The following is a 26,946-nucleotide window of genomic DNA, read 5'->3' as shown; positions in this document are numbered from 1 at the left end:
TGGATGATCTGAATGCACCCAAAAGGGCCGATTTTGGATGTTATTTGGAGGTTTTGATCGCTGGATGCTGCGGTTTTGGATGTTGCGTATTTTGGATGCTGCGCTCTTGGATGCTTTAATAGTCCCCCGAAGGCACGGGAGCGAACCCCCTGAGCTATGCTTAGTGCGGGCTCTGATTCCTCAAATCCGCCCATTCAGCCATTCGGACCAAATTTGTTAAAAAAAAAAAAAACACTCGCAATCGAAAGCTCTCTGCTCAATTTACTTCAATCTTATGTCAGACACTAAGCTTTCCGAATGATTCGATTCTGGCGATTTATGTCCAAAAAGATTTCAATAATGTAGCCAAATATACAAAAAGCTCAAACAGACTTATATTACAGCATGACTATCATAACTGAGCCGGAAAATATGCGAAGAAAACGGAAAATTTGTTATGACGTCATTATCCATGAAAATTCAAAGTGGCCGGAAAATTTGAGGCGTCTTGAACCTTGAGTGTGAGGGCGGCGTGCGTACGGCGTGCATTCCGTTGGTACCTGCGTGTTTGGTTTGAATTTTGGTATTATTAGGCTCTCAGAGATGTCTACGGAAGCCCCTCCACCAGCCAAAGCTAGGAAATTGGACGAGTCAGGTGATGGAGAAGACGGCAAGGATTTTGATGCTGAATCACAAAAAGCGATCGAAGAGATTGATGGGTGTCAAAATGAAATCGACTCCCTGAACGAAAAAGCCAGCGAAGAGATTCTCAAAGTGGAGCAAAAGTACAACAAGATGAGGAAACCATTCTTTGAGAAGAGGAACAAAATCATCCAGAAGATCCCTAATTTCTGGGTTACGGCAGTATCCTTTTATTTCAAAGTACCGGTAAACTGCGCCGGATTCGTCTGTTTCAACAACGTGGTCGATCTCATCTGTGAAACGATGGATGATATGAGTAATATGCTAGGCCGGTGCTAAGCTCTGACTACGTATCTCATCCATCATGGATTAGGGACTTCTTCCCTCAAAATCTAGCATGTCTTTTAGCATGACGATCAGATCATTAGACGCTTGTGTGTGCTCGTATTTATCCATTTCCTGGTTTTTTTCTGTTTCATGTTTTATTCTGTATAAGTGTTGTAGGTAAAACAATGTTCATTTTTCACTTAAAATGAAAGTCAATTATAAGAGTCAACACGTTAGGCATCCAATGTTGAGCTTGTAAGAAATAGGTAAAACCTTTATATTGATGAGGACAATCAAACAGCTTAGCCATAGAACCTATTCACTCTGTAAAATATACTCAGTGAAGAAACAGGTTTCTAGTTTAAAAACACCCTAAAAAATACATTACCTTACCTTACCTTACCAGGTACAGGAATTTAGATGGCCAAACTTGGCCTGTTTGGGTCCTGATCTCATTGAGCTCCGTGCATGAGGACAGACATAGGATGAGCTTAGTCTGGGATGTCAAAGCGGGATGCATCCCAGTAATCATGTATGGCTGACTCCACTGTTTATCTGAACTCTAATACAATTTTGTCATCAGATATTTACTGTAATAATGAGGGAATATCAGTCTCTTCAAGACTCAAGAGCCTTCCTATCTGAGCAATAAAACATCACTTTGTTTGCCAGATTATTCTATCAGGATGAAAGATCACTTCTAAGCACGTATTTTATGCATGTTTCTCATCATCTGCTAGACCAAGGTCAAGGTTTTACACACACTATAGGTACTAGGTAGTAGGTACCATGTGCCCCCATGTTTGAAGGTTGTGCATGAATGTGTATGTTACTAGTGTTTGTGCTTGTTGCTGCTATGTTTGCTTTGAAAGTGTCTGTTTCATAATTCCTTGACCATATGCATCAGTTTGTAAACCATCCACAAGTGTCAGCATTATTAGATGAAGAAGAGGAAGAGTGTCTTCACTACATGACCCAGCTGGAAGTTGAAGAGTTTGATGACATCAAGTCTGGATATAGGATCAAGTTCCATTTCTCAAGCAACCCCTACTTCAAGAATGAGGTGCTGCAAAAAGAGTTCCACCTTGGCTCATCAGGTAAGATGAGATGCAGGTCTATGTGTTATATGTAATCTAAGTAGTAATTGTTAAATAAGAGGAGAGGAAAGGTGTGAGGTTTAGAGCATGCGTGGTTGATAACTATGCCTATTAAATGTAGTGTATCATTTTGTGGGGATACTGCTAGCTTAGCATTAATGCTGGTTGTATTCAGGTGTATGTTGAAGGAACTGCGCCTGGAAGAGTCAGGATCCTTCTTCCTCTAACACCATGATAGAAACAGATCCGTTCACAGAACCCCGATCTGAGTCGACAAAGATCGAGTGGAAGGACAAGATGAACCTGGTCGAGAACGCCAAGAGCCGGATGGCCAAGCTGAAGCAGGGCCGGAAGCGCGGCCTGGACGTCAAGTCCTTCTTCCTGTGGTTCGAGGATCACGAGGACCCGTCCCAGGACGAGATCGCCGAGGTCATCAAGGACGACATGTGGCCGAACCCGCTGCAGTATTTCCTGGTGCCCGACATCGAGGTGGAAAATGGCGTCGAGGAGGAGGAGGAGTGAGTACCTACTTATCCGTCCGATGAGGGGAGTGGAAACTGGAACCGTTATCGGGCGGGAACGGGTCATATTGTGCGATAACAACGTTTTACACTTAAACGCAATGTAAACCTAAGCAGGAGACGTTAAAAGTGCAGTGCCATGATTAATGTGTGCATAGAAGTAATAAAAAAGATAACCGAAAAATGTCCAGTGACAGTGTAACGAAATGTTCGATTTGATACAGTAAAGTGCTTAATTAACTCGAATGCTAAATCAGTGTACTGATCCTGTTAGATCAGTGTGACTTATCCGGCCGTCCGACGTACTTTTAGTGCCGACGTGTCGTCCCATCCGACATACCCTCCTCAGTGCCGTACTGACGTGTGTCGTCTCCATTTTTCAGTGAGGACGTTGACGAGAACGTGGTCGTCGTGGAGGGGGAGGATGAGCTGGGGGAGGAGGAGGACGGCGACGATGATGAGGACGGTGAGTGACGCTTCTTTATCGCGTCGTGAAGCCTGGTCTTGTTGCTGTCGAAACATCTATCGATAAATATTAGATAATTGTTGCATGTCTTTCATATTTTGTTAATTTTAATGAGGTGGTCCACCTACCTACTTAAAATAAGAAATATCTTACCATCTATTTTTCGAGCCATTGTAATGTCAGTGCCCATTAGCGTCTTTACCGACACTTCGTCAGTGGCTAACGATATGTGGTCCCTAGCTGAGTGTCTGGGCTCGGAAGTGCGATGGTCCCGGTCCCGGTGTAACCTTCTGACCCGGCGCGGCCCCTGCTCCCCAGGCGAGGGTCTGGAGGGTGACGATGACGACCTGGACCAGGCGGGCGCCGAAGAGGAGGAGGAGGCGGACGACGACTGAGACACACGTGCTCTAACCGCGTGAGACCGGGTCACCCGCGCACTCCGGCCGGCGAGCGCCCCCGACGGTCAGTGTCTCTGCGCCGCGCACCGCTCGGCCGGGCACTCGCCAGACATCTGTACATACTCAGCGTTCGTTTCATCGTGACCGCGGCGCGGGGCGTGCACTGTGCGGCCGCCGGTGTCCGAAGGACCGGCGCGCCGCGGCGCCCGGCGGTGTGTGTTTTTTACATGTCTGTGCCGGCCGGCGTGAGAGACTGTGACACGTGTGGGTGTGTCTGTCCGCGTGTGTCTGTGCGGGTGTTTTGTTAGGCCGATGTGTGGCTGTGTTGACCGAGGAGTGATTCTCTGCGTCTGGTCAAGTTTGTCGTAGTGCCGTTCGGCCGCATGTTGGCTCCCGCTGCCGTCGGTCCGTCGACCCATTCCGCGGATATTTAAGTCGGTAATACACCGTGTGACAAAGTCAAAACATCCACCACATGTACTATATTCCAGGCCGCGCCCGGTGTGACACGCACAGAGAAGAGGGAGAAAGAGAGAAGGGAAGGAGAGTAAGGTGGAGAAAGGAGAGAGGGCGACTGACACTGAGAGGCCCTGGGATGGGCAGAGGAGCTGACAGACGACATACAGGGAGACGGTCGGTGGCCAGTCGTGTCGCCGCCGACGGACCGGTGATGACACAGACCGATGCCAGGCCAGCTGGAGCACCACAGCAAGGAAAGACACAGAACACGACCAACGGGCGAGTAATTGAACCGGACACAGAGCCCACGGCGGGGCCGGCCGGACCTAGCAGCTACACACGTACAAAGCAGCGCGCGCACACGGCACTGGAAAGCTATCTCACGTCAACGGAACGGCGCGCCGACGGCGGTTCGGCGCCGCGCCGGCACTCTGAGATCAAACGCACGCGCAGAAACCAGCACGAGACTGACGTTCGTGGCGAGATGCTACCCCTAAACCACGGTGGAATACCGACTAGGTGGGCCCGCCGAATACTCACCGGCGACACTTTCTCCGCCTTCCGATTCGTCGGTTTTTGTTTTACAAACCGTGCTACTGAGCACACTTTTGGTGTTAATTTATCTTGATTCATTTGTGAAGCGTTGAGCGGTATCGTCACTCGAGTTTCGTGAATTATTCGGTAATCCTCCAGCTATCTCGGCTGTTTCTCGATCAGAGTCGTCCGGTTCAAGAAGCGTTTCTTCCCAATGACTATGCACAAACTTAACTAGTAATCAATCTGGGATCACTGCGTTCCGAGGCTGACCTGGAACGACAAGCTGACTAGACTTATTGCCCAATGAATAACAATGCCCGTAGCCCTCCTCTTCTGCCGCGATATGTGGAACCGGGCGGGAGTTGGGATATGAAGATCGCACCTCATGGGTCGCTCAAGACAGAATTCTTTTCAACAGACGGGCCGCATCAAAATCGTCACTTCCAAATGTTGGTCACGGATTTGGGCTGGCGAAGGAAAAGATAACTGAATACCACATGCGGTGATCGCAGGGAGAAATCACATGCGCAGCATGTTCTTAAGCTTTTTAGACCACCACTTTGTTGCGAGCTTACGTCGGTAGAACGGCGAAGGTAGATGTTTTTTTTCTTACAATGTTAGCATTATACCTGTTGAGTCCGTTCTTAACAGCTTCAGGTCATTATAAACACCGTCCCCTGACGCCTCCCTTGAGTTGCAAGGCTTTTGCCTTAATTTCCCGCGTGTCTCTGTGTAAGCGTCGGGGCAGCGTTTGAGATTCGTGATCGGTGAGTACCTGCCGGGTTCGCTAGCGCCGCGCTCAGTTCCGGAACAGTTACGGGCCATTTCGCTGACATGCCCAGCCACGGAATCAAAGAGAATCGGCCGGAAACCCGCGGTAGAAAAATAAGGCAGAACCCAGGGAGGTATCGGCGCCTTCGGGCACAGCTCGGTGGCAGACTACACGTGAGATTTCGAAAGCCTTGGAATTCACGCCAAAGCAGCACAATAAGATATGCACCAGGCATCAGCATTCAGCATGCCTACATGAATTCGCCTATCGGAAAATGAGTATATGTATTCAACGCCCGCAATAAATATCCCTGCTATCACCCGTAACTCTGACACAACCGAACCTCTACAAAACCAACAACGCTTTCCGCATGAATCCCAAGGCTTCCGAAATCGCCAGGTGCCGCCACCGTGCGTCCCGTCCGTCCGTCCGCGCTCGATCGCCGGCAGCATCAATTACATGTCGCCGAATATGCCCGCGAACGTCTTCCTCAGGTTGGTCATGGTGTCCTCGGTGTCGTCCTTGTCTCCCTGAGAGACGGAGCCCTGTCGTCCGAACAGGCTGGTGCGCGCCGCATCGATGCTGGCCGCCGTCTGAATGGTGCGGCCCGCGCTGGTGCTGCTCACACCGCTCACGCTGCTGCTCTGGGACGCTGTCGAACACGAGGGTGGTCAGGACGGTCAGAGGAAAGACACTTAGACGGTCAGAGTGGCAACGGCAAGTGCTTGTTCACACCAAAAAGGGCTTAAGGGTGCTGGAATTCCGAGACTGACGCATCTGCCGTTTTTTCAACCTGTTTTCTCCCGGATGTAACTAAACAAGCATCACTTTTGAGCTCTAAATATGTATTGTAGAGTAACCCTTCCGTCTATCACCATTAGGTACGAGGAAACCTATATCACGACCTCAAAGCCCAGTCACATCCTTTTTTGTCCCCCGATAAGAAGACGAAGCCAGGTGCCGCAGATGCCCGCGGCAGTCGACGCCGTTCTCGTGATTTGGTGCCCCATGCTGTTCGCTTCGGGTCGCTGGTCGTCACCTACCTTGCGAGTCGCGCCGCCGTCCCGGCGACGGTGACTCGTTGGCCACAGTGGAGCCATTGGGCGCCGCCGAGGGAGGCGCTGGCGGCTCCTCAGGCCGCGGAGGTACCGGCGGCGGCGGCGGTGGGTGCGCCGGCTCGGGTGCCGCCCCCGCCCCCGCCGTGCCAGCGGCTGCCGCCCCAGAGCTGCCTGCCGGCTTACAGCAGTGCTGGAAGAAAGGGCAGCGTGGTGGTCAGTGCTAATCGGTAGATTGAAGTAGGGCCAAGGCAAGAAGCTGGAATGAACTTGTTTTCAGAGGTGAAACAGGGATGAAAAGTAATGCGTAAGAGTACGACGTCTGGTTGATGCGCTGCAGGGCCAGCAGTTCGGGTTTCGCTCCCTAGATGGCTGTAGTGCATTGCGCCTGCGTCATGCTGTGCCGGCGTGCCGCATTGCTCAGATGTTGCTGCGTTTCTCGATAGATGGCTCTGCTGTATGGCGCCTGAACGATGCTGTACCGCAGGGCAGTGGTTAGTTTCTAAATCACACGCTAGATGGCCCTAGCGATAGCGCCTGAATGATGCTGTGCCGCACGACTCGGGCACTTTGGGCAGCTCGCGTATCGCTCAACAGATAGCGCGCTAGCGTATAAAACCTGGTGGATACTGCAGCGCAGAACTCTTTTCGGCATTTCATCTCTACGCATATAGCGTATAACTTACGTGAGCAGATTCACCTACCACTTTGCCAGACACCGCTCGGTATCTGGTAAAACAACGGCTCATGCGCATACTTTCGGATTCACCGTGCGGTAGGTAGAACACGGCAGTGTTTCGTCGTTTTTCTCCCTTTTAGCGATCTTCTCAGCACCCCCATCTCACCTGCATTTTGGCGCAGACGAGTTCGGCAATATGGCGGCGGTCCTCCTCCTGGCTATCGCCCATCAGGGTCAGCGCCGAGTCGTTCACCTCGATGATGTGCTCCTTGCCGTCCTTCCCGACGACAGCCTCCAGCGCGCAGATGTCCAGGCCGCCGAACAGCTGGGAGACGGCCGTCACCCAGCTGCGGTAGCGATCCGTGAGCGGCAGCTGCTCCAGCATTGCCGAGCCCACGTTGGTCTTCCAGTTGCCGCTGATAGACTTACGCCTGTGGAGGGAGCGAGACATCAAGCGTTTCCGAGCGCATACACGATTGTTGAGAGCTGACTGATTGTCTAATTATTTCTCTGACTGTCGCTGAACGATGATAATAGACTTGCGCACTGCGGGCGTTTTGTAATAGGAAGTACAATTATTTTTGGAAGACATATGGCGGCCGGCAGGGTATACATCGACGGTGCTCAATAGTCAATAAGTAATCGTTCCGTGTTATCGACTACCTAATGATGCGCGGCATAGACGTAATGGATCGCTAATGTTCTCATATCTGGCCCAGATCTCATGCATCCCATCATCGTTCTCTAACATTAACCCATGAATCACATAATTCTTAAGGTATCTAAGACCATCGACAGTAGAGACGATAGATTTTCATATTCCAGCTCAACTTACATACATCCATTCCAGAACCCCATGTTGAATCCCTTATCGCCATGGAACTCACATGAAAGCCTTGTAGTTGGTGCCGATTTTCTGGATGTGCAGATCGTATTTGGCGTCGATGAAGGGCTCGGTGGTGCAATAGGCGCCTGCAACGCCCACAACAGAGGCCATGTCTTGGAACGAGTTGGGGGACTCTACGCGCACCTTGCCAGCACCGTTGTGCGCGTGCCCCACTTTGAACACCACTGGGAACTTGGTGTTAGACATCTGAAAATTAGGACAGAGACTGGGTTATATGAGACGCCAGTGGTTGATCAGTACAAATGTATACACATTCTAATCATGTTTACTCTCCGATTAAAGGTGATTTAATTAATTCAAATCTTAATCACTCAAATCTAAACGACCCTTATGTCGAACTTTTTTCCCAACCATTTGCCGCTGATTGGGTTCCACTCAAACCGCGTAAGCAGCGAGGCGGATGTTGTGATGGCCTATGTGATTCGCTATTGCGTTGTCAATGATTCTAGATATTTGGGAAGCATACCGAGAACCTAAGGCGAAGCAATCGAGCGTTCGCGAGCAAACAAAATCATCGAGAAACTGATCAACTTTCAACGACGCTTCTTGAACGGCACTGAGCTCGTAGGCCTGGGTATATCTGGTCGACAGCAGTCGGTCTTATAGGCACATAGATCCATCATTATGTATCAAGTTTCGGAGAATGCGACATCCTTCCGAATCCGAAGTCTATTCAATCCCCTCCCCCCCCCCCAACTCCCGTTCCCGGCTAAGTTGGGAGCCTCCCCGCGTTCCGACCTAAGCCTCTCTACCCATATCAATCAAATATCAATGCTGAACGGAGCTCAGATGGGATTCACATAGGATACACATGCATTACGCTTCTATCGCCCTCTCAGTATCACAGCAACGGACACTGGATAGCATATTGGAATGACTTGTTCCTAGAGTATTTTAGCTATTTCAAACAAACAAATAAAAAATCGAGGGCTATGAAATACCACTGTGCGTATGTCTGAAATAAAGTTCAGCTCATATTGCCGCCAAAATAGGTTTATTATTGCAAAAGAGTTTGGTACTGAGTGTCAGAGTTTTCAACTAATATTCCTCAAAAACGTTTACGCGATTACTGCATAACGACTACCGATTTATGTTATTTTAATGACCCCTTTTATTCCCGGGATTCAGGTTCCGTAAAACGGACAAAACAACGCGTCTTTTTGGGATACTACCAAGAAACTCATTATACCAAAGCCGGTCTCGATGATCCAGCCTCATAAAGCCACCGGAACTAGCATCAGGGCAAATCTCCTGCCGCTGCGACGGAATGGCTGAACGACAGGCATCACCCAGAGTCCGCGATGAGGCTCGCTGGCGACGCGGTTCCCTCTCTTCTTCCCTGCTCCAGCCGCGGGCGACAGTCCCAGCTCCGAGCAGCCTCGACACACCAGCTCTGTCCCAGCCCAGACCCCAGCTCTCCCCCGGCTCAAACGCCAGTCTCGCTCCCTGCTCCTGGACAATTCATCTGCGGTTGTCGGCAGTGCACGGCCGCGCAGCATGCTCGACGTAGCGTCGTCTGACACACGGTGACTGGTGGCCGACCTGTGCGACTGTTACCAGGCCGGCCGTACCCATTACAAGACGCAGATATTGATCTTCCGGGCGTGTTTAGGTTCAGTATCTTCTCGGATATCCTTGAAATGTATGTAGATATAATCGTTCGTTGTTCCATATGTTAATGACTCGACTGTTCAATAGCTTCATTACTTCACCAATAATCTTTATTTAATCTGGTCCTCCAACAAAGGTCTCTGCATATGGTATAGCGAAGTCCGTGGCCCAAGCCTACCTAAGCCCATTTCATCCAGCTAGAGCAGCGTCCTCCTCTCCCGGCAGCCGACAACACTCTGCCTCCCGGCCTACGACCGGCCCCTCGGAAATTGCACAGCCGTGGTGGATAAATCCTCGCAGTCCGTGAAATGAGATTTGTCGATGCTAGTATTTGATATCAGTGGGCGGGATGTGAGAAGGATTATTGGAATTCCGCTGATGTAATCCGTCTTACCACGCAATGATATTTCACCATCATTTTGCATCTGAATACACTCCCCATTACAAGTTCCACGACAAGAGATTTCTTTCCGGGATCCTAAAGGCCGTGTTGTTTTTCCTCCATTTCCCCGTCTCCCCTCCCCAGCCAGTTACTTTGCCGCTTCCCCGGGAGACTCGCTGCGCTGGCTGGGACCGCACTCAGCGGTCTTCGGTAACACCGCGGTCGATAGGGCTAACAGAGCCCAGCAGCTGGCGACGGCTGAGACACAATGGCCAAAAACAATCAGCACCGCTGCGCGGCGGCGGACATACACTGCGGGTGGTATAGGGAGGCAGGTGGGTGGTGAAATCGGACGCAACTCGCAAACTGTGCACGTTGGAATGTGGATGAGACTAGTATTGTGGTCAGTAGTAAGGGTTTGTGCTACTCATGGAGTAAACTCAAACGTTTGGACTCACAAAGGCAGACGCAGAGTCTGTGGCCCAAATCCTGATATAAGTTTTCTGTTTGATCAGAAACCTCATGACAGTAGGACGGAATGGAGAAACCATATTAATTTGAGTCTTTGACGTTTACCAGAGAAACAGAACCGAGAACGCATTCCTTTTTCCTTTTTCTTTTATGCTTAGAATGACGCGGAAATATAAATGCTGAAATCACGCTACACGTGTGTTATTGCTGGCCTGATGTATTGTGGACGTTGACCGCACACCCTTTCTTCCACGCAGAATAATGTTCAGTTGATCGTGACGGGTGCAATGTGGTTGGCTTCGGTTACTGACCATTCGTTTGAAGCTATAAAGTCCGACAAGTGGAATGACCGTCAAAAGGAAATGAGTCAACATGAAGAAGTTTTTACAGCTTCCCTGGTTGAAGACCTGCGGTCGTTGCTCAGTGCTGTCTATCAGTTTCAGGCTTCAATTTAATGAATTACGGCCGCAATAACCATTTATGAATGGCTTGAAAGAAAATACTTAAATATACCTAACTATAAAATTCATAGCAATAGTTTTACATCAAACTTCTATGACTGGTGAAATACACACACCGTCTGCTACTCACCATTTCCTTGTGGTTGGGGAAGTACGACTGGTCGATCAGAGGGAAGGCGTCTTTTCCGAGCCTCTTCTGTAGCTGTAGCAAGTGCGCAAACACCCACGGCTTGTCCTGAAACAATCCGGACACCATGAGTTAATGTGCAAACTCTGCGAAGTCTCCGGGGTCAGTCTGTCGAACAGCCGGCACGGAAAGTTAATGTGTATGTACCTGCGAACCATGAACGCTAAACGCTCAACAAACTTCAGTTGCAGGTGTACACACGTTAAAACTCGTCGCAACTTTTCTCACACATGAGCACTAGAACTGCACTAATAGTGTTGAACAAACAAGGATGATATAGCGATACCAAAACTACCACAAATAATAATATTCTTTCCAAAAAATACACTTAAATGTCTTTCATTGTTCATTTTCCTGCAACTCCCTGCTCTACGTATTCTCCGAATTTCCACTGCTCGGTGGTAGCACTAACTGACCTGGAAGTTATAGATGGCCTGCAGACTGTTGATGGACGGAATGTCTCCGTATTTCAGCCCGAGCAGCAGGTTTTTGTGGTCCTCGGAGGCGTCTCGCAGATTCTGCCTCACCAGCACAAAGTGCGGCTTGAATGACCTGCGGGCGGCGCAACAGGTCAGTCACGACGGTGTCGACATAGAGTTGGATGGCATTGCCGTTTTCAAACTCGTAACTTTTCATCCTTTTCATTGTTTGAGTCTGTGTCATGTGAGTTATTACAGATGTTGATAAAATTATGTGTATTTGATCTATTTTTTTAGAAGTGAAATACGGAGTTCTACATCTTTATTAACAGGACAGAACGTTAACTATGCAACATTCAACGAGTTTTGTAACACAGCCCACGATTTAACAAATAAAAACTAATACCACCCCAGTGCCCCGTCACCTAACCTCCCTGGTGCCGCCCCTGCGCCCCCTCACCTGACGACCCTGGTGCCGCCCCTGCGCCCCCTCACCTGACCTCCCTGATGCCGCCCCTGCGCCCCCTCACCTGACGACCCTGGTGCCGCCTCTGTGACCTCCCTTACCTGACCACCCTGGTGCCGCCCCTGCGCCCCCTCACCTGACGACCCTGGTGCCGCCCCTGTGCACCACCATGGTCACGTGGGTGCCGCTCTCTGCACTGCCGCTGACAGAGATCTCACGGAACTCCGCCTGCTCCACCCGGATGTCATAGTCGCCGTGGATCTGACGGCCTTTGAAGTACTTTGACCTGACGGTAATGAGTAAAACATGTAATTATTGTGCACAGGAGATAAGTCAGCGCACAACGTACCCACAAACACACCAAACGCACAAAAACGCTTATAACTCCAGTTGGTCGCAGATCATTTTGCGACACCTATCAGTAATGAATATTCTTTTGCTCCTGATAGTCATTTTAACTGGGCGTGCTATTTTGCAGGCTGCAGCTGAGGCGACTTTTACATGTGCCCAATGCCCACTTGGCCTCCAGTCTGGACTGCCCTGGTAGCCAAGAGAATTTTGTCTAGCATATTTAATGCTTACTTTAGATGCCAAGCATGTGGTAACATGAATGCCCATGTGGTGCTGCATCTGTTCACCTTGTCTATTTTAGCAAGGTTCAAGAGTAAGGTCCATACGTCTTTTGAATGAGAAAGCAGGCCCCCTAAATACCTAAGGTGAATACCGGGATCTGTTTGTCACTAGTGGAAAAGACGCCTAACATTATATGTAAATACGATGAAAATGAAGGACTTTTGAAGAAAAAATGAAACGTATTTTTATCCCATCTCGCTTCAATGCTGTCGTACACGTCTTATCTGAGAGCGTTATGTTATGTTTCGTTTTTTTTTTCGTTTTCCAATTCGGTTCCATATTCGATGGGTCTACACCTGTTTATCATCTCTTCATGACATCGCTCCATCAGCAACAACAAACGGCTATTCGAACAACATTCTACACTCCACTGCCCTCCCTACATCACAACCAGCACATAGCCAGCCCCAGTGAGGTGTCTCTAAAAGACAGAGCGCCCCTCACGCGACTATTCTTAGCTGCACCATCACAATCTAATACCACCCATCGATTACGTCCGCTCGACCGTCCACTGAGCCAGTATCGGACAGGTGCAGTCCCGGGGGTTGTGTGAGCTGACTCATTGTCCAGAGGTCTATGGAGCGACAACGCTGACCGCGTGTATCAGGGAGGCCGGGAGGGAAGTTTCGCTGATTCACCGCCATGTTGTAAGGGGCTATGGAATGTGGATCGAATGGACGTGTCACGCGGAAGAGTTTTGTTCGACGGGGTTGAGGGATCGAGTACAGACAACGGAAAGAGGTGTGGATACACCTGATGCAACAGCTTTTGTCATTCTGTAGTCGGGTGAATATCGGAATGCCTAAATCCGGGCGTGAAGCGTTAACTCACATAACAATTAATTTCAACTTTACTACAAGCTGTGTAAAAACTGTTCATGCCTACAGAGCGCCATCATTCTCCAAATGAATCGAATACTCGTCTCTGTGCATGTCGCTTCACCCTTTATCAACACATCTGCGAGCCTGATTAAAACAGCACTCAGCTATTGCCCAGACTCACCAGTCGGTGTTTTGATCATCGATGACCAACAGCGTAAAGCACCGGTCCTTGTTGAACGTTTGCCGCAGAGGTCCATCGGGCCTAGAACAAACAGGAAGCACTTCAGCGGGAAAACAGCGAGGTTTACGAAGACAATAGCGGAAAGTCGGGGCGTTATGACACCGGAAGGCATGTGGAGTGGACCAGCGGCCTTGGGACCAGCAATAGGGGGACCGCAAGGGCATTTTAGTGTCTCATTAAGCTAAGGTGGTGTTAGTATAGTAAAGGTTATGATTCAGCATGACCGAAAAAAATGAACATTTCCAGTGCCAGAATAAGTAGTAAGTGTTATGAGTGTTATGATGCTGCTGATGATGATGATCATCATCATCATCATTATCATCGTCATCTTCCTAAACTTCATCACTCAAGCCCTACCGCCTTATAATGGTGCCTTGGCTGCAGCGCCGTACTGAAATGAGACGTTCATTTCCGGGTTGACCCGGGAAGAAATGTCGCCTGAAACAGCTTGACCCTCATACTGAGCGTCTTCAATTAAAGTTGAGAGGAAAGGTCACATTCCAATATCGTTTGGGATGACATATTTGAAGACCGCTGCAGCTCAACTGATTTAATTTAGAACTGGCGATATTTCATGTCGCGTAATCAGACGCTTGAACTAATCACTTGAGCAATAGTGTTTGCTTGTGAATGCATTCATGAAAAACTTGTGCAATCTTTCAAAAAATATGAAAATTTCTTTTGACTTTGCATATGAACAATACCACGATCATACCGGTGCCCACAAGTACTACCCATTACAATGCAAAATTGTTTTCAAACAACCACCGAAAATCAATCCCAGGCCCCACATCTCGTTTTTTTCCGGGCGCTCGCTTGGAAAGGTCGGAGCTGAACGGAATACGTAGACCCGTATCCACCAGTCATGTGTTTGCAAGCGCAGCGAGATGGAGAAATCCATTGCTTATTCCTTCATGGTGAGAAGTGACTCCATTTAAGTGGGACACATTCTCACCACCTGACACCACTTCACGACTCATTCTCACCTGGTGACGCCTGAGGTGAGGCTCTGCACCCGCTGTAGGAACGACTCCCGCGTCTTGCTCGGACTGCTGGGTGCAGAGGTAGTCCGGCCGCCGGGACGGAACGTGCCAAAGCTGAACCCGGAGCTCTCCTGCTGCTGCTGTTGCTGCTGTTGTTGTTGTTGCTGCTGCTGTTGTTGTTGTTGGTGTTGCTGCTGGTGCTGCTGCTGCTGGGGGGCCGGCGGTGCGCTACCACCAGCCGCCGGCTGGGCGGGGGCCGAGCCAACCGCAGCAGGCGCCGGGGTTTGGTTTACAACGTCCGCCTGACGCTGCCGCACCTCGTCCCCATCCTCATACTCCGACGCCAAGTCGCCGGAACTGAATCTGTGAAACACAGCACAACTCATCTGTAGCTGCCGCGGCCCGAATGGAAAATGTCCGTCGCCGTTCAGTTATTTATTGAACATCTTCCGTAGGCCATGCGTTGCGGCACGTGATTGCCGTTGCCGCCCGAAAGCCAACAATTTGGAGGCGCCAGACTGAGCCAGTTTTGTAACAGAAAGTGGTTGGGATTCCTTACACCCAACGAGCGTAATTTCATCCTCTAAATGTCGCAACTTTTGCTGACATTATCCCCATTGCGATGCTAACTGTGGTTTGAAGATCTCATAAGGAATGTCAACTGCTAATTGCATATCATTTGTGCATGATGCTTGATACTAAACGGAAAGCGTTGAGTGTGCATAGACGATTATTTCTAGCTAAGTAGCTCAATTAATATGTGGGACCCTGCTTAACTACACGTTTAAAATTTCATAAGCTGTGTGCATAATGGCTTATATGGCTACGGCTGCAGCACATTACCTATAATTCAAATGCATACCTACCCCACGGACATACAATGAATAAATGATGTCTACTTGGAATATTGTGGAATTGCGGATGCACATTTCTGACGGTACGCACAGCCTACCAGTTAGAAGAAAAAACCTTAAGAAGAGTATGCTCTACGCTGGAAATATTAATTTCCACGTATATTGTACATTCATTGTTTACGAACATGTTTATTCGTTATATGACGGTGTGTTCACAATACGTTGCAATGAAATGCTGCAACATAGCCTGTCTGCATCTTAGCAATGCTGCAACTCTTCTTTGGCTACGTTTAAAAATCGGGGAAAACGCTTTCAATTATGAGCTATAGCTAATAACACAGCACTTGGGCACTCTCTCCCGGACATGTTTTCGCCTCCGCATTGTAAGTCCTCTGCGTTTTACTGGCGTGGTGGCCTACATTAGCGAGCTGGTGAGAAGCGGGCCTTCTGTCAGCTCCCTGTCAGCTGCGGTGTGACTCAAACCTCGCTGTGCGACCACGCCCGCTGCTCCCCCGACTCCATATACTACCGCCACGTGATCCACGCTGGGCCAGACACCCGGCGCGGGCAGAGACAGATCGATGTGCCGGGGCGACGGCAGGCGCCGACCCTATCCCACCTGATGGCCGGCGGTCTCCTCTGAACCGACCCAGCCCCCGCGGGATGACCTAACTGGACGTGATTCTCCGTAAACGTATGACGACCGGCGCCGGACGGCCCGGCTCCGCAGAGAGCTTCCGGGAGACTACCGACCGTCGAATCGCCGCCGGCCCGGCGACGGCGCAGACTGTCGTTGTGTCCGATGGTCGGGCCATCGGGCACCACTCAGACAATTGGGGGCCGGGGCTGGCTCTGAACTGGACCCCGCGCCACGCTGCGGTTATGGCCGACATCAGGGGACGCGCCCGCTGCCGCGCCGCGCCGCGCCGCCGCCACCGCCGCCGCTGCCCGCCGTTGAATCGATGTTGGTCGGGAACTACATGGGAGGGGCAGCCCGATTCCGTCTCGGGCGGACGCGGCGCTCACGGACGTTCGGTTCGACCGTTTCGGCGCACACGCCAAGTTAGGCGCCGCTCCTCAACTTGAAACGGATTTAGGGCGAAATTAGCAGGCTGCATGCATGATGTATGGGACTCGAGAAGTTGGGACCGGTTCAGAGTGAATCGGGGAAACGAGCCTGTAGTATTTAGAGTCGATCCACCTGACTTTGTCACTTAACGGCGTCCTATTGCTAAGTTCTTGACAAACGTATGCCTCATAGATCACCTTTCAATAAACTGAATAAAAAATTAAGCTGATCTTTAGCTTGGCACTATCCTACTCGGATTTTATGAAAATAACATCGCTGATATAAAATACAATGTACAATATAATGATATAATGTACACTTTATAAAACAGTCAAGCTTGCATTGCATTTGTAAACGAAAGTGAACGAAAAAGGATAATTAAAGGGCAAACGAGAAATCTAAATATGTCGTGAGTCATATATGTAAATTATGCTTCTTTGTCTTTTTTTTAGCTTGTATAGGTAAATATGTGCATGACACAGCGTATAGCTATGGGCGGGCATATCACGACACAGCCGCCCTGTAAGTGTTACACTTGTTGAATGTTGATCTTACACCAGCCGTCACGTGGAAGGAAGCAGTATTCCTCATGAACCATCAACAAAGTGCACATAATCCGCTTACTCACTGAAATGACTCGGAGGCACGAGGTGGCTTGGCAGCCATACCTTGACCCTGATTGCCACAGACAAAGCACATGCATTATGGTCCTCCAAGTGAGCACGGGAATGACACATGTAGCGTAAAAATGAATGAAAAACCAAAGGGCACCTAAATACCTGATTATAACACCTTCCTGCCTCGTCATTGGCCAGCCGTCTTACCTCCTTTTGAGATTGGAGACATTAGCAGTAAAGGACTGCTTGAAGCTCAGAAAGGAAGCAATTTTGACTTCTTTTGGAGACCTGTGATGTAGAAAAGAGTGCCGTAACTACGGCAGTTATCTGAAAATACAGAAGAATATGTTAGCTAAGAAAGTCTTCCGACACAAAACGTTTACCGTTGCATTTCTGCTCCATACACAGTTTATAAGAAACTTCACGTTCTTTCGCTGCACCGTCAAGTAATCACCGCCTATTGCTGGCCCTGCCTCGGCATGACGTCACTAGGCCATCAAACACATTGACGCCTCTGGTTATCTGTCAATGGGGGCAGACGGAGCGCCGACTGCGGCTGAGCACCGCCTGAATGGACTGCGCGCCGGAATATGAGCGATTCGTCCCGGGCCGACAGCGCCGACCCGACCTGCACAGGGCGGAGGTCACCTGCAGCAATCTGTCTCCGGTGGAGACCTCTGCCTTGAGACATCTGCTTTCTATGCAGCCCAGGAGACGGCCGGGGTTCCACCGTGGGCTCACTTAATTGGATTTTGTCTGGACTGCGCCACCCATGCGATAAAATCTAACAGGATCTTTTGTAAACTTTGTTGAGAGAGAACCTAATCCGTTGCATCACGCTGGCAGGAAAGGTAGTTTATAGTGCGATGTAATTTATATTTAAACTGCACACCAAACAAGGCTAACTTTTCTCCTCAAAGCGTTGGTCGCTCAAATTTTGATGATGAAATAAACTCGGTTGAGTTAACAAAAATGAAATCCATCGACAGCACACTCTGGAAACTCTCGTGAATAGGGCTGTTGATAACCAAACCTAATCAGGCTGACATCGCCAATCAGTCATCCAATTTGGAAGTTCAAACAGGCCGTCAGTCTCTGCCAGCCTAGTCGTCGGTTGGTGACCTTTCCGGACAGTCCAGAGCTGCGCTGGTGACGACAGTTAGGCGTGTCACACCGCCCCCAGCGGCTGCTTCACGCTGGAGAGCTTCATCTCATCGAGTTAACGCGAACACGCGAGTGAAGCTCGGTACACCGGGTTACGGCTTAGAACTGGAGTGCTCTACACCAGTTTCGGTGGTTGGCTTTGAGGCAGCTACGTGATCCGCTTTCAGCACGGACGCTGACATTTCTGTTCTTTTGGATGAGTTCAGCACCACAAGAGCTTTACATTTCGTTTAGGTTTTCAGCTTAGTCATATGATTTGACGAAGTAGGTTCGTCAAAAGTTTTCAGCGGAGCGAAGTCTGTACGTATGGCGTTTGTGTAGCAAGGACCTTGGAACAAAATCAAATTACATTTTGTAATGGTATGGAAACGTAGCAACTTACAAACCACTCAAGATGTAACTAATGCCCACGCAGCTCATAAATCATTCAGGCAAATCCATAGGTGCACACATGCCACCATCAAGCTCGTAACAAACGTAGGTATGCATCTATATCCGCAAGTGAAATATTCGTAAATTACCACTGTCGCCCAATTAGTTAGCTCGATGACGAGTCATTTGACGTAAAATGATTGAGAATGTCACACGTTCAAATGGCACGGTAATAAAGCAAATTAGCTCTTCTAATCTAGCTATAAATAACCCCTGTAGTAGCTAACTGAGCGTCGTATATGGTCGCCCCATGTAAGATAGTTACAGCGGTCCACCTTGACCTTGAGAGCCGATGGGAGCAATCCACCGCAAGGAGAAGCGGTCCACCGTGAGGGGCGTGGCCATGAGCCGACTTCTCTCTGCGCAGACTACAACCAGGAAATGACGCGGCCTGCCATGTGAGGAAGCTGCAGCAGCTTGGTCGGTTCTATAGTCGATGGGAGCGGACTTTGAACATAAATCGGTACCCAGCCGACCGGCGCAGACCCTGACCGGGCGGGTTGGGGGCGGGCTGGTGTCGGGGGAGTTCGGGGAGGGAGGGGAGGGGTGACAGTGATGGCGCCGTCGCCGCAGCAGCTGAATACATTAGCACCACAAGTGGGGGCGACAAACACTGAGGCACCGCCGTAGCATCCAGTAACCGCTGTCAAAATGTCAAGCGAGTTGTACTTGTGGTTGTGCATGAGACAACGCCCGATAAAGACAGGGCTTTGTTGATGAATGACAGCGTGAATGCATTTATATCATGTGCACCGTTCCCTTTCATATCGTCAAGGGACTTGTCGATAAACTGGAAATAACTTGCTGAGCTGTTGGAATTCGTGGAGGGATGAGAAATGGTGACAGAGACGAGCATTTGTCGCCAAAAGCATGACTCCTCCGAACGGGTACCTATAAAGTTTCGGACCGTACAGCAAAAGGGCGAACGTTTCAAATATGCCATCTTGCCACCACAATACGGATCGGTTTCGAGCATTGCGAAGGCTTTCCATGAGACGGATGAGATAAGACGGATATAAGTCGGATGTATGGACACTGAATGTTAGCTATAGCGTTATGCATCTTCACTGATTACGAGCGTAATGAAGGAGTAAGCACAACTCTTGGTAAACCAGCCATAAATATGGGATGTTATGACACTTCCATCGAGACGTATCTTCCTTTTCTCTTTCATTTTTCCCACATGCTCTTAGTAGCTGTCATTGCATAGCACGCAGCCGCATGACCTAGCAGAAGTAGAAATCCATGCGTGACGCGAGAAGTGAAATATACGAGTAATACGTGAGTAATGCGGAGTATTTGCATTCAATCTCACACAAGACCCAGCATTAATGAGACAGCGGCATTACCCATACATTCACCCAGCTCTGACGCAAACAGATCCATTTACTTGCTTCAGCTTCCTTCTGTCAGCCACCAAGCCACACGCCCAGATCAATACCTGGCCATGCTCTTTTCATATTGAGCTGCCGCCGAGACACCGATAAACCGGCCGCCTGTCTGAGGTTCTTGTACGTCTCTCGCGTTACGCCGTCTGGAAATAGCTCCGAAATGAGCCGGCGACGGATCCCGGAGCCGTCAATTACCGACGGACCGCTCGCGGCGGCCGTATCGTTAGCGACGCTGGCCAGGGAGCGGCCAGAGACAATGTGCAGCATGCCTCGGCGCCCCTCTGAGGCAATGACCGACTCTCGTTTGCGGTGGCTGAAGAACTGAATCCTTGAGATGGCGTGCATACGGAATATCGAAATATATTTTAACTAAAAATGCCCCATACGAAGAAAACTGAATAATTGAGGTGCAAAATGAGATGCGCAAAGCAAGAATGAGCATATGGATTACACAAAGAACATTTAAATAACTTGTTCGTTTTATTCATTTTTAAATTGTTTCATATTCCAGAATTGCATGTCTTAAAGCTTATTCCTGTTCTCGATTTATTCAACAGGGGTGATCAAATCTGCACAAGGGTAAATGCCAAGTACGATGTGATTAGGCTGCACGTGTGAATTGTTTTCGCGGCGGCAGGACACCACCAGATCCATCCTGATCCGCAGCGCCGTCAGCACCGCCAGCCCTGCTCAGAACTGGGCTGAAATCCGTCAAATCAGCTGCGATATTGACGGCAGAGGCGGCGAAGCGGACGGCCGGCTGTCTGCGCCGTTCTGATTAGGTTTCTGGGCACTCAGCTGTCGCCTCGACCGACATCGCCGACACAGACGGCTTCTGGTGAGAGCTCCTTACTCCCACGGGGGCAAACTTGGCGCAAACCAGCGGGAATTGCCTCACTAGAAACAACAAAACTCGTCAAACCACACCTCTGACCAGTTCTCACTGTCAGAGCCTGATTTCGACAGATTTAGTAACTTAAGTATTTGAATTTTTACAACTTAGCATCGACAGCGGCTGAGTTCCGTGGAGTTATCGCCAGCCATAACTCGTTTGACGCGGCCCAATATTCATATTGGGAAAAAGTTGCCGCAGTTCCGGTAAAGGTCAGAGCTTTTGTGGCTCTCGGTCCGGCCATTTTGTCGCCCTGCGGTTGCATCTGGGTCCTCTCTCCGCCTATCCGGGCAGCGGAGTGACACGGACGCTGCTGCCGTGCCGCCGGCCGCCGCTCCAACGAGCTGTGGCCCCCCACAGGCGCGGCCAGGATAGCTGTAATGGCTCGCTGGGGCTCCACTGGACGGTGTTGGGTCGACTCGTCAGAGACCAGAGCAGAGACGAGCGGACACTGACCCAGTGAGGCTGGTTGGAGGCATGTTTTAGATATGGGTGGCGGCTGGCTGTGAGCGCGGTTGGATGGAGGAAGGTCACTTGCAGATACAGAATGAGGTAATGGCTATCTCTGAGTAGCTAGCTGAAGGGTCACGGAGTCGGGTGGCTGCAGTCGATGAGCTTTTAGCCGAAAACATGGGATGACTGGGCCTCAAGATGGCTATCTGAACGTTTTACTGACACTATCTTACAATCTGATAGGCATGGAACCGGACTGAATATGACTGGTGACTACATAGTTAGTATAGCCCGCTCCCTTTAAAGATAAGCTGTTTCAGACGCTGGCGCCTGGCGGAGTCGAGCAAGTGAAAACTGTTATTTCAGCAGCCGTGTGGGGTTTTAGCTCCATGGAAGAGATTAACAAATCCCCTTTCATTCCCTTCATGAATGATTATATGACGGTTTTTCTTTTCGACGAGAGAGGTTACTAAAATTCAATGGTCAGACATTAACGTCAGAATAGAGACTTTGCAGAATAAAAGACAGAAGACTGAAAACCAGCAATAAGTTTCGGTTCGTCCTTCTTGCCAGAAAAAAAACATTGAATGCTAGGAATTGATCATATCCTTTCTTAAATAATAATATAATTGCACATTGCACAGGACAAAATACCAATCGCATTTATCCATGCAATGTCATCACACAGTGATAACGCAGAGGTGAACATCGAACATTTGTATTTGCTAACGCAACAGCTAAGACGTAGGTATTGACTGCTTAGTTCCATGTCTTGGTATCGATTCTAAGCCGTAAACATTCGAAACAGTAATGTGTATAGTGTAAGTGAATATTGTTTAATCTTTTTTAGAAATGCAGATCAGTCCCTCGACTGACTGTACAGTCTGTCTTAAAAGTACCGCGCAAAGTGACGGTGGATCCATCAAGCCTGACCGAAGAAGAGCCTGCTATAATTTGAAAGTCACCGAACCAATTGACCTGGGGAGTGGTCGAGAATGTCAATTGCTTCGGTGATTCAAATTTAGCAGGCCCTTCCTCGGTCAGGCTTGATGGATCCACCGTTACTTTGCGCGGTACTTTTAAGACAGACTGTACATCCTCACCATACACCACCGTCATAGCACGAGATCTTTCCCCCAGTCATGGGACCTTCTCGGGCCGAATACCTACCGTGTCCCAGCGGGCTGGGGGAATTGGCCGAGTCAGGAGACGAGCGCGATTGGGTGGGAGGCGCCGATTACGGCCATCGATCGGTCAGCGTGCTGTCCCCACCCACCTCCGGGTGCAGAGGGCGACGATTAAGGAAAAATGTTGTGGTGGTGGCCTGCGCGGACTGCACCGATTCATGATTTTTATTGATAATTTATCGTGATGAAGGTATGAAATACAGTTTGACTAATCAAGTCTTATCACTAAAGAGATCGTTGGACGTTAGTAGTCACTCCAGTGCTCCCATGCCTAATGTTTTCTTCTCGATGTTGCGGCAGACTCCTAAATGTAAAGAAGCCAACAACACTCCAGACTCCTAAGTGCGTGACATAATATAACACATGAATGCTTGACTTTACAATTATAGTTGCATGAAATATTGGCTGCGAAGCATTAACTGGGTCGCTGAATCGTCTTCCCGCTTTAGACGGGACACGATGTTTTTAAAACATTGATTTCGCGCCCAGATGCTTTTCTCGAATCAACTACGAGTTAGTGTTTTTTACCAGATTTCACATCATTCTTTAGACTGGAATTCATGCACAGGGCAACATTTCTTTTCAAAACAGTGATGTGAGCAAAGATAAAAGTGCATTGAATGATACAGAATGAATGAATTGATGGTTGAGGGCTCGGTTTTTTCCATGCATTCTATTGGCATGATATTCAAAATCGAGTCTCGATGGAGGGCTTCACTGCACCCCTGTGATCTGCTACGACAGCCAGCCAATGACGCACTCTTTGACGGCACATATGTAGAACATTTCTACAAACAACACCACAGCAGTGATACGCACACTTGAATACAGAGAGACAGATTCATGCACCCATTTATCAAAATAAACCAAATTTATAAAACTGACTTCACTATGCAGAAAACGCTTGCAAAGATGAGCATGTAAAGTTAAAACAGAATTTGAAACAAACGTGTTTCATCAGCCTTTCTAAGACCAGTAAAACGCCTTTTGGGGCGACCAACGGAGCGAGCGAGAGGGTGGGCCTTGCACGTGCAAAATTGTGAGGGGGTACCTCTAACTAACTTATGGACTGCACCCTACCAACCGGTCTCTAGCGATGTGCCAAATTTGAGCGTAATCGGCCTAGCCGTTCTCGAGATCGAGACGGTAACTACTGGGCCGATTCCGAATGAAAGATGAAAGAGCGGTAGCCAAGCCGCCCCTCAAAGCCTATTTAAATGGTAATGAATCGACATTTGTGCCTTACAACAGCCAAAATCAGTTTCCACCAAAATGTATTGAATTTGTCCCCTTAAACAATTGAACGTATCCTTTCTTCATAAAAGTATCGACAACTATACGGAACCAAGCAACTCCTTTCCAGCCCCGCCCCTCAGTACATAAGTCGTCATTTTCCCACACATTCAGTCACCCGCCCTCCCCTGGCATCACATCTCGCCTACCCCAGGTGTCAAACTGCTCCCCTGGCCCAGCAACTGGTCGTGCCGTCCGGTACGGCGGGAGCACGTCCAGCACGCCGGTACTCACCGGGAGACGGTGCACGGCCGGCGGCGGCCACGGCGCGGGGATCAATAGGGTGCCGGCCGGCGCGCGGCGCGGCGCGTCGACATCTAGCGGCCGGCCCACCAGACGGCGCGCGGTCGATCGACGGCACCGCCTCCCCCGCAGCCAATCAATTGAGCGCCAGCCACGGTGGGCGGGGCGCCACTGGGCTTGGCTGGGCTTGGATGGGCTTGGATGGGGCTTGGCCCGGTTTGGCTGGTCTTGGTAGGTTTGGATAGCCTAGCCCAGTCTTGGCTGGGCTTGGCTGGGCTTGGCTGGGCTTGGCTGGGCTTGGCTGGGCTTGGCTGGGCTTGGCTGGGCTCGGCTGGGCTTGGCTGGGCTCGGCTGGGCTTGGCTGGGCTTGGCTGGGCTTGACTGGGCATGGCTGGGCTTGGCTGGGCTTGACTGGGTCTGGGCATGGCTGGGTTTAGCTGAACTGGATTGAGCTTGGTTGATCTTGGCTGAGCTTGAATGGGCTTGGCTAGGCTTGGCTAGGCTTAGCTGGGCTTTGCTGAGCCTGACTGGATTTGGCTGGACTGGGCTGGACCTGGCCTGGCTTGGCTTGGTTTGGCTGGGCTTGGCTGAAATGGCCTGGACTTGGCTGGGCTTTGTTGGAATTGGCTAGACTAGGCTCGACTGAACTATAGTACATAGGCTTGGATGGACTTGACTGGTCCTGACTGGGCTTGGCTGGGCTGAACTGAACTTGACTGGGCCTGGCTGGCCTGGCTGCTTTTCGCTAGTCTTGTCTAGCCTTGGCTAGTCGTCGCTGGCCTTGGCTTGGGCTTGGATGGGCTTAGCTGGACTTGACTGGGCTGGGCCTGGGGATGGGTTGCGAGTTGCGACTTGACTGGTATGGGTTGGTCTGGGTTCGGCTGGGATCTTTGGGCTGAGCTTGGCTGGGGCAACTATACCTAGGAACCGGTAGGGGTTATAAATGAAATTATATTTTCGCTGAAGTAAGGCACTTCATCCCGCAAAAAAAAAAAACACTTCACGAAAACGGCTGCTAATAAAGACAGGCGAAATGAAAATAAAAGAGGGAGTAATAAAATGAAATAATCCAGAATGGACCAGGCAAGTAGGTAACTACATATGTGAGATTTAACTCGAATCAGAGCGTAGTGTATGACAAAGCCCACTGCTTTGGACTGAATGAAAACTCGCGCTGGCGTTGTCTGAATTGTGAGATTCAAAGTTTTATTTTTAGCAATGTTCTACCAAAAAGGAGTGAAACAATTTGAGCGTGGAACACAAAGCTCAAGCCTCAAACCCTACCAACTACCCTCCTTCACTCCCTTCTGTCAGTCCTTATTCGTGATTATTTTACACCGAGACATTTTTCATCGGCAATAGCATGTGTTACTACCACTCATTTTTACACCAGCACGCACGTCTAAGCGACCCGGCCCAATTGTGCACGTGTCTGTAGAAGCATTATAGGCGTCGTGCGGGTAATGGATCCCAATACATCAGAGGTATCGCCAGCACCAATTGTGGCAATATCATCGCACAACGTGTTCACGCCAGTACATTAGGAATCAATGTCAGAGCGCGCGCGCGGACAGAGCTATCGATGCCGCCTCTTCGCTGCGGTCCGTGACCAGTCTCCGGGATGGTGGTACACTAACCACCGATAAAAGAGTAGAAATAGAGCCGGCACAGGGAAATGTAGTTGATATCGCGTGTATACTGTATACTATTATCACATTTACGCTCAAAGCACTTTGACAAAAAAAAAACATGTAAAAAAACTAAAGGTATGCATAAAATGAGCGATATTGCATAAACCATTGTATATGTATTTAATTTAATAAAAGCGTGGAGATGACAGGGAGAGAAAAAAGAAAGTGAGAGAGAGAGAGAGAGAGAGAGAGAGAGAGAGAGAGAGAGAGAGAGAGAGAGAGAGAGAGAGAGAGAGAGAGAGAGAGAGAGAGAGAGAGAGAGAGAGAGAGAGAGAGAGAGAGAGAGAGAGAAGGAAAGAGAGAGAGCGAGAGAGAGAATATGTGACGAAATGTAAAGAGCAAAGGCGCATCTGTGTAAGAAAAGTTCTCTACCTAAGCATCTGGAAACGACCACTTGTCTGCTTCCGATTTTCAAAACTAGAAACCTCTCTTGCTGAAGGCACATATATCGATAATTTTTCACTCTATCCTGGCACCGCCATTCCCTGTAAATCGGCGTGCAAGCCACTCTCGCTGCTTATGGCTCTCTGGGGACCACGATCAGTTCACTATTGTACCGGCTATCTCCGGCCTTTCCCTGAGCCCATATCGTGGTGTTTTTGTTGTTTCTGTCAGGCGTGGCGCCGACGAGCCTTGTTACTAATGTTGTTAATGTCCTGTGCCGGAGAATATGTCCCCACTGGATGATATCTCAGTGTTTATTTTAGCTACACATCCAGCGTAATACCACAGCCGCTCATTATGGAAATAAGAAACAAAGCAAGCAGCTTGAAACTTCTTTTTTTCTGAGATATGATATAACACTACATGTATGTATAGTAGGGGAGAGTGGGGCAATGGCGACACCATAAGCATTTTGCTCAATAGCTTAGCTATTTGAAGCTATTTTGTGGTGATTTTGACTGTGGTTATAGCCAAAGGAATAGGCTTTCAGATAACACCCAGTTTTAGTACCTCAGATCACTGATGACAGATTCAGAGCCTACGCGAAAATGTGGTGAAAAATGGAGGTGCAAAAAAGCGAGGGGTAATGCCGGCCACTAAGTGCAAAAGCACAAAAAGTCGAAATATCGTCACTGGTATTCATCCTTAAACCGTTCTTTTGATGGAAATTTAAGTGAGAATTAAGAAACGACAACTGTATTC

At 49.3% G+C, this 26,946-nt stretch overlaps 2 protein-coding genes across 4 annotated transcripts; one reads left to right on the top strand and one right to left on the bottom strand.

Moving 5' to 3' along the window:
- Positions 1-170: 170 nt before the first annotated feature.
- Positions 171-3,895, top strand: LOC122363785 (protein SET-like). Of its 3 annotated transcripts, none has more exons than XM_043333433.1 (5): positions 171-843; positions 1,856-2,045; positions 2,302-2,563; positions 2,950-3,032; positions 3,351-3,895. In XM_043333433.1, the coding sequence occupies exons 1-5, from the start codon at positions 583-585 to the stop codon at positions 3,425-3,427; spliced, it is 873 nt and encodes a 290-aa protein (XP_043189368.1). In that variant the 5' UTR covers positions 171-582; the 3' UTR covers positions 3,428-3,895. The 3 variants fall into 3 exon arrangements, with proteins under 3 accessions (XP_043189368.1, XP_043189366.1, XP_043189367.1); XM_043333431.1 differs by having other exon boundaries at positions 483-843; positions 2,284-2,563; XM_043333432.1 differs by having other exon boundaries at positions 485-843; positions 2,290-2,563.
- A 2-nt stretch (positions 3,896-3,897) lies between these two features.
- On the bottom strand, positions 3,898-20,386 carry LOC122363765 (synapsin-like). Its single transcript, XM_043333385.1, has 11 exons — positions 20,237-20,386; positions 17,262-17,368; positions 14,518-14,877; positions 13,472-13,552; positions 11,973-12,122; positions 11,368-11,503; positions 10,895-10,999; positions 7,820-8,025; positions 7,099-7,363; positions 6,242-6,446; positions 3,898-5,850 (listed from the first exon to the last, which is right to left on the bottom strand). The coding sequence occupies exons 1-11, from the start codon at positions 20,384-20,386 to the stop codon at positions 5,654-5,656; spliced, it is 1,962 nt and encodes a 653-aa protein (XP_043189320.1). The 3' UTR covers positions 3,898-5,653.
- Between the last annotated feature and the right edge of the window lie 6,560 nt (positions 20,387-26,946).

This window comes from Amphibalanus amphitrite, unplaced genomic scaffold (assembly GCF_019059575.1).
Source record: "Amphibalanus amphitrite isolate SeventyFive unplaced genomic scaffold, NRLGWU_Aamphi_draft 000639F_arrow, whole genome shotgun sequence".
In the NCBI taxonomy this organism is placed as follows: Eukaryota; Metazoa; Arthropoda; class Thecostraca; order Balanomorpha; family Balanidae; genus Amphibalanus; species Amphibalanus amphitrite.
Note: the sequence above shows the minus strand (reverse complement) of the source record. Positions and strands in the feature narration are given on the sequence as shown.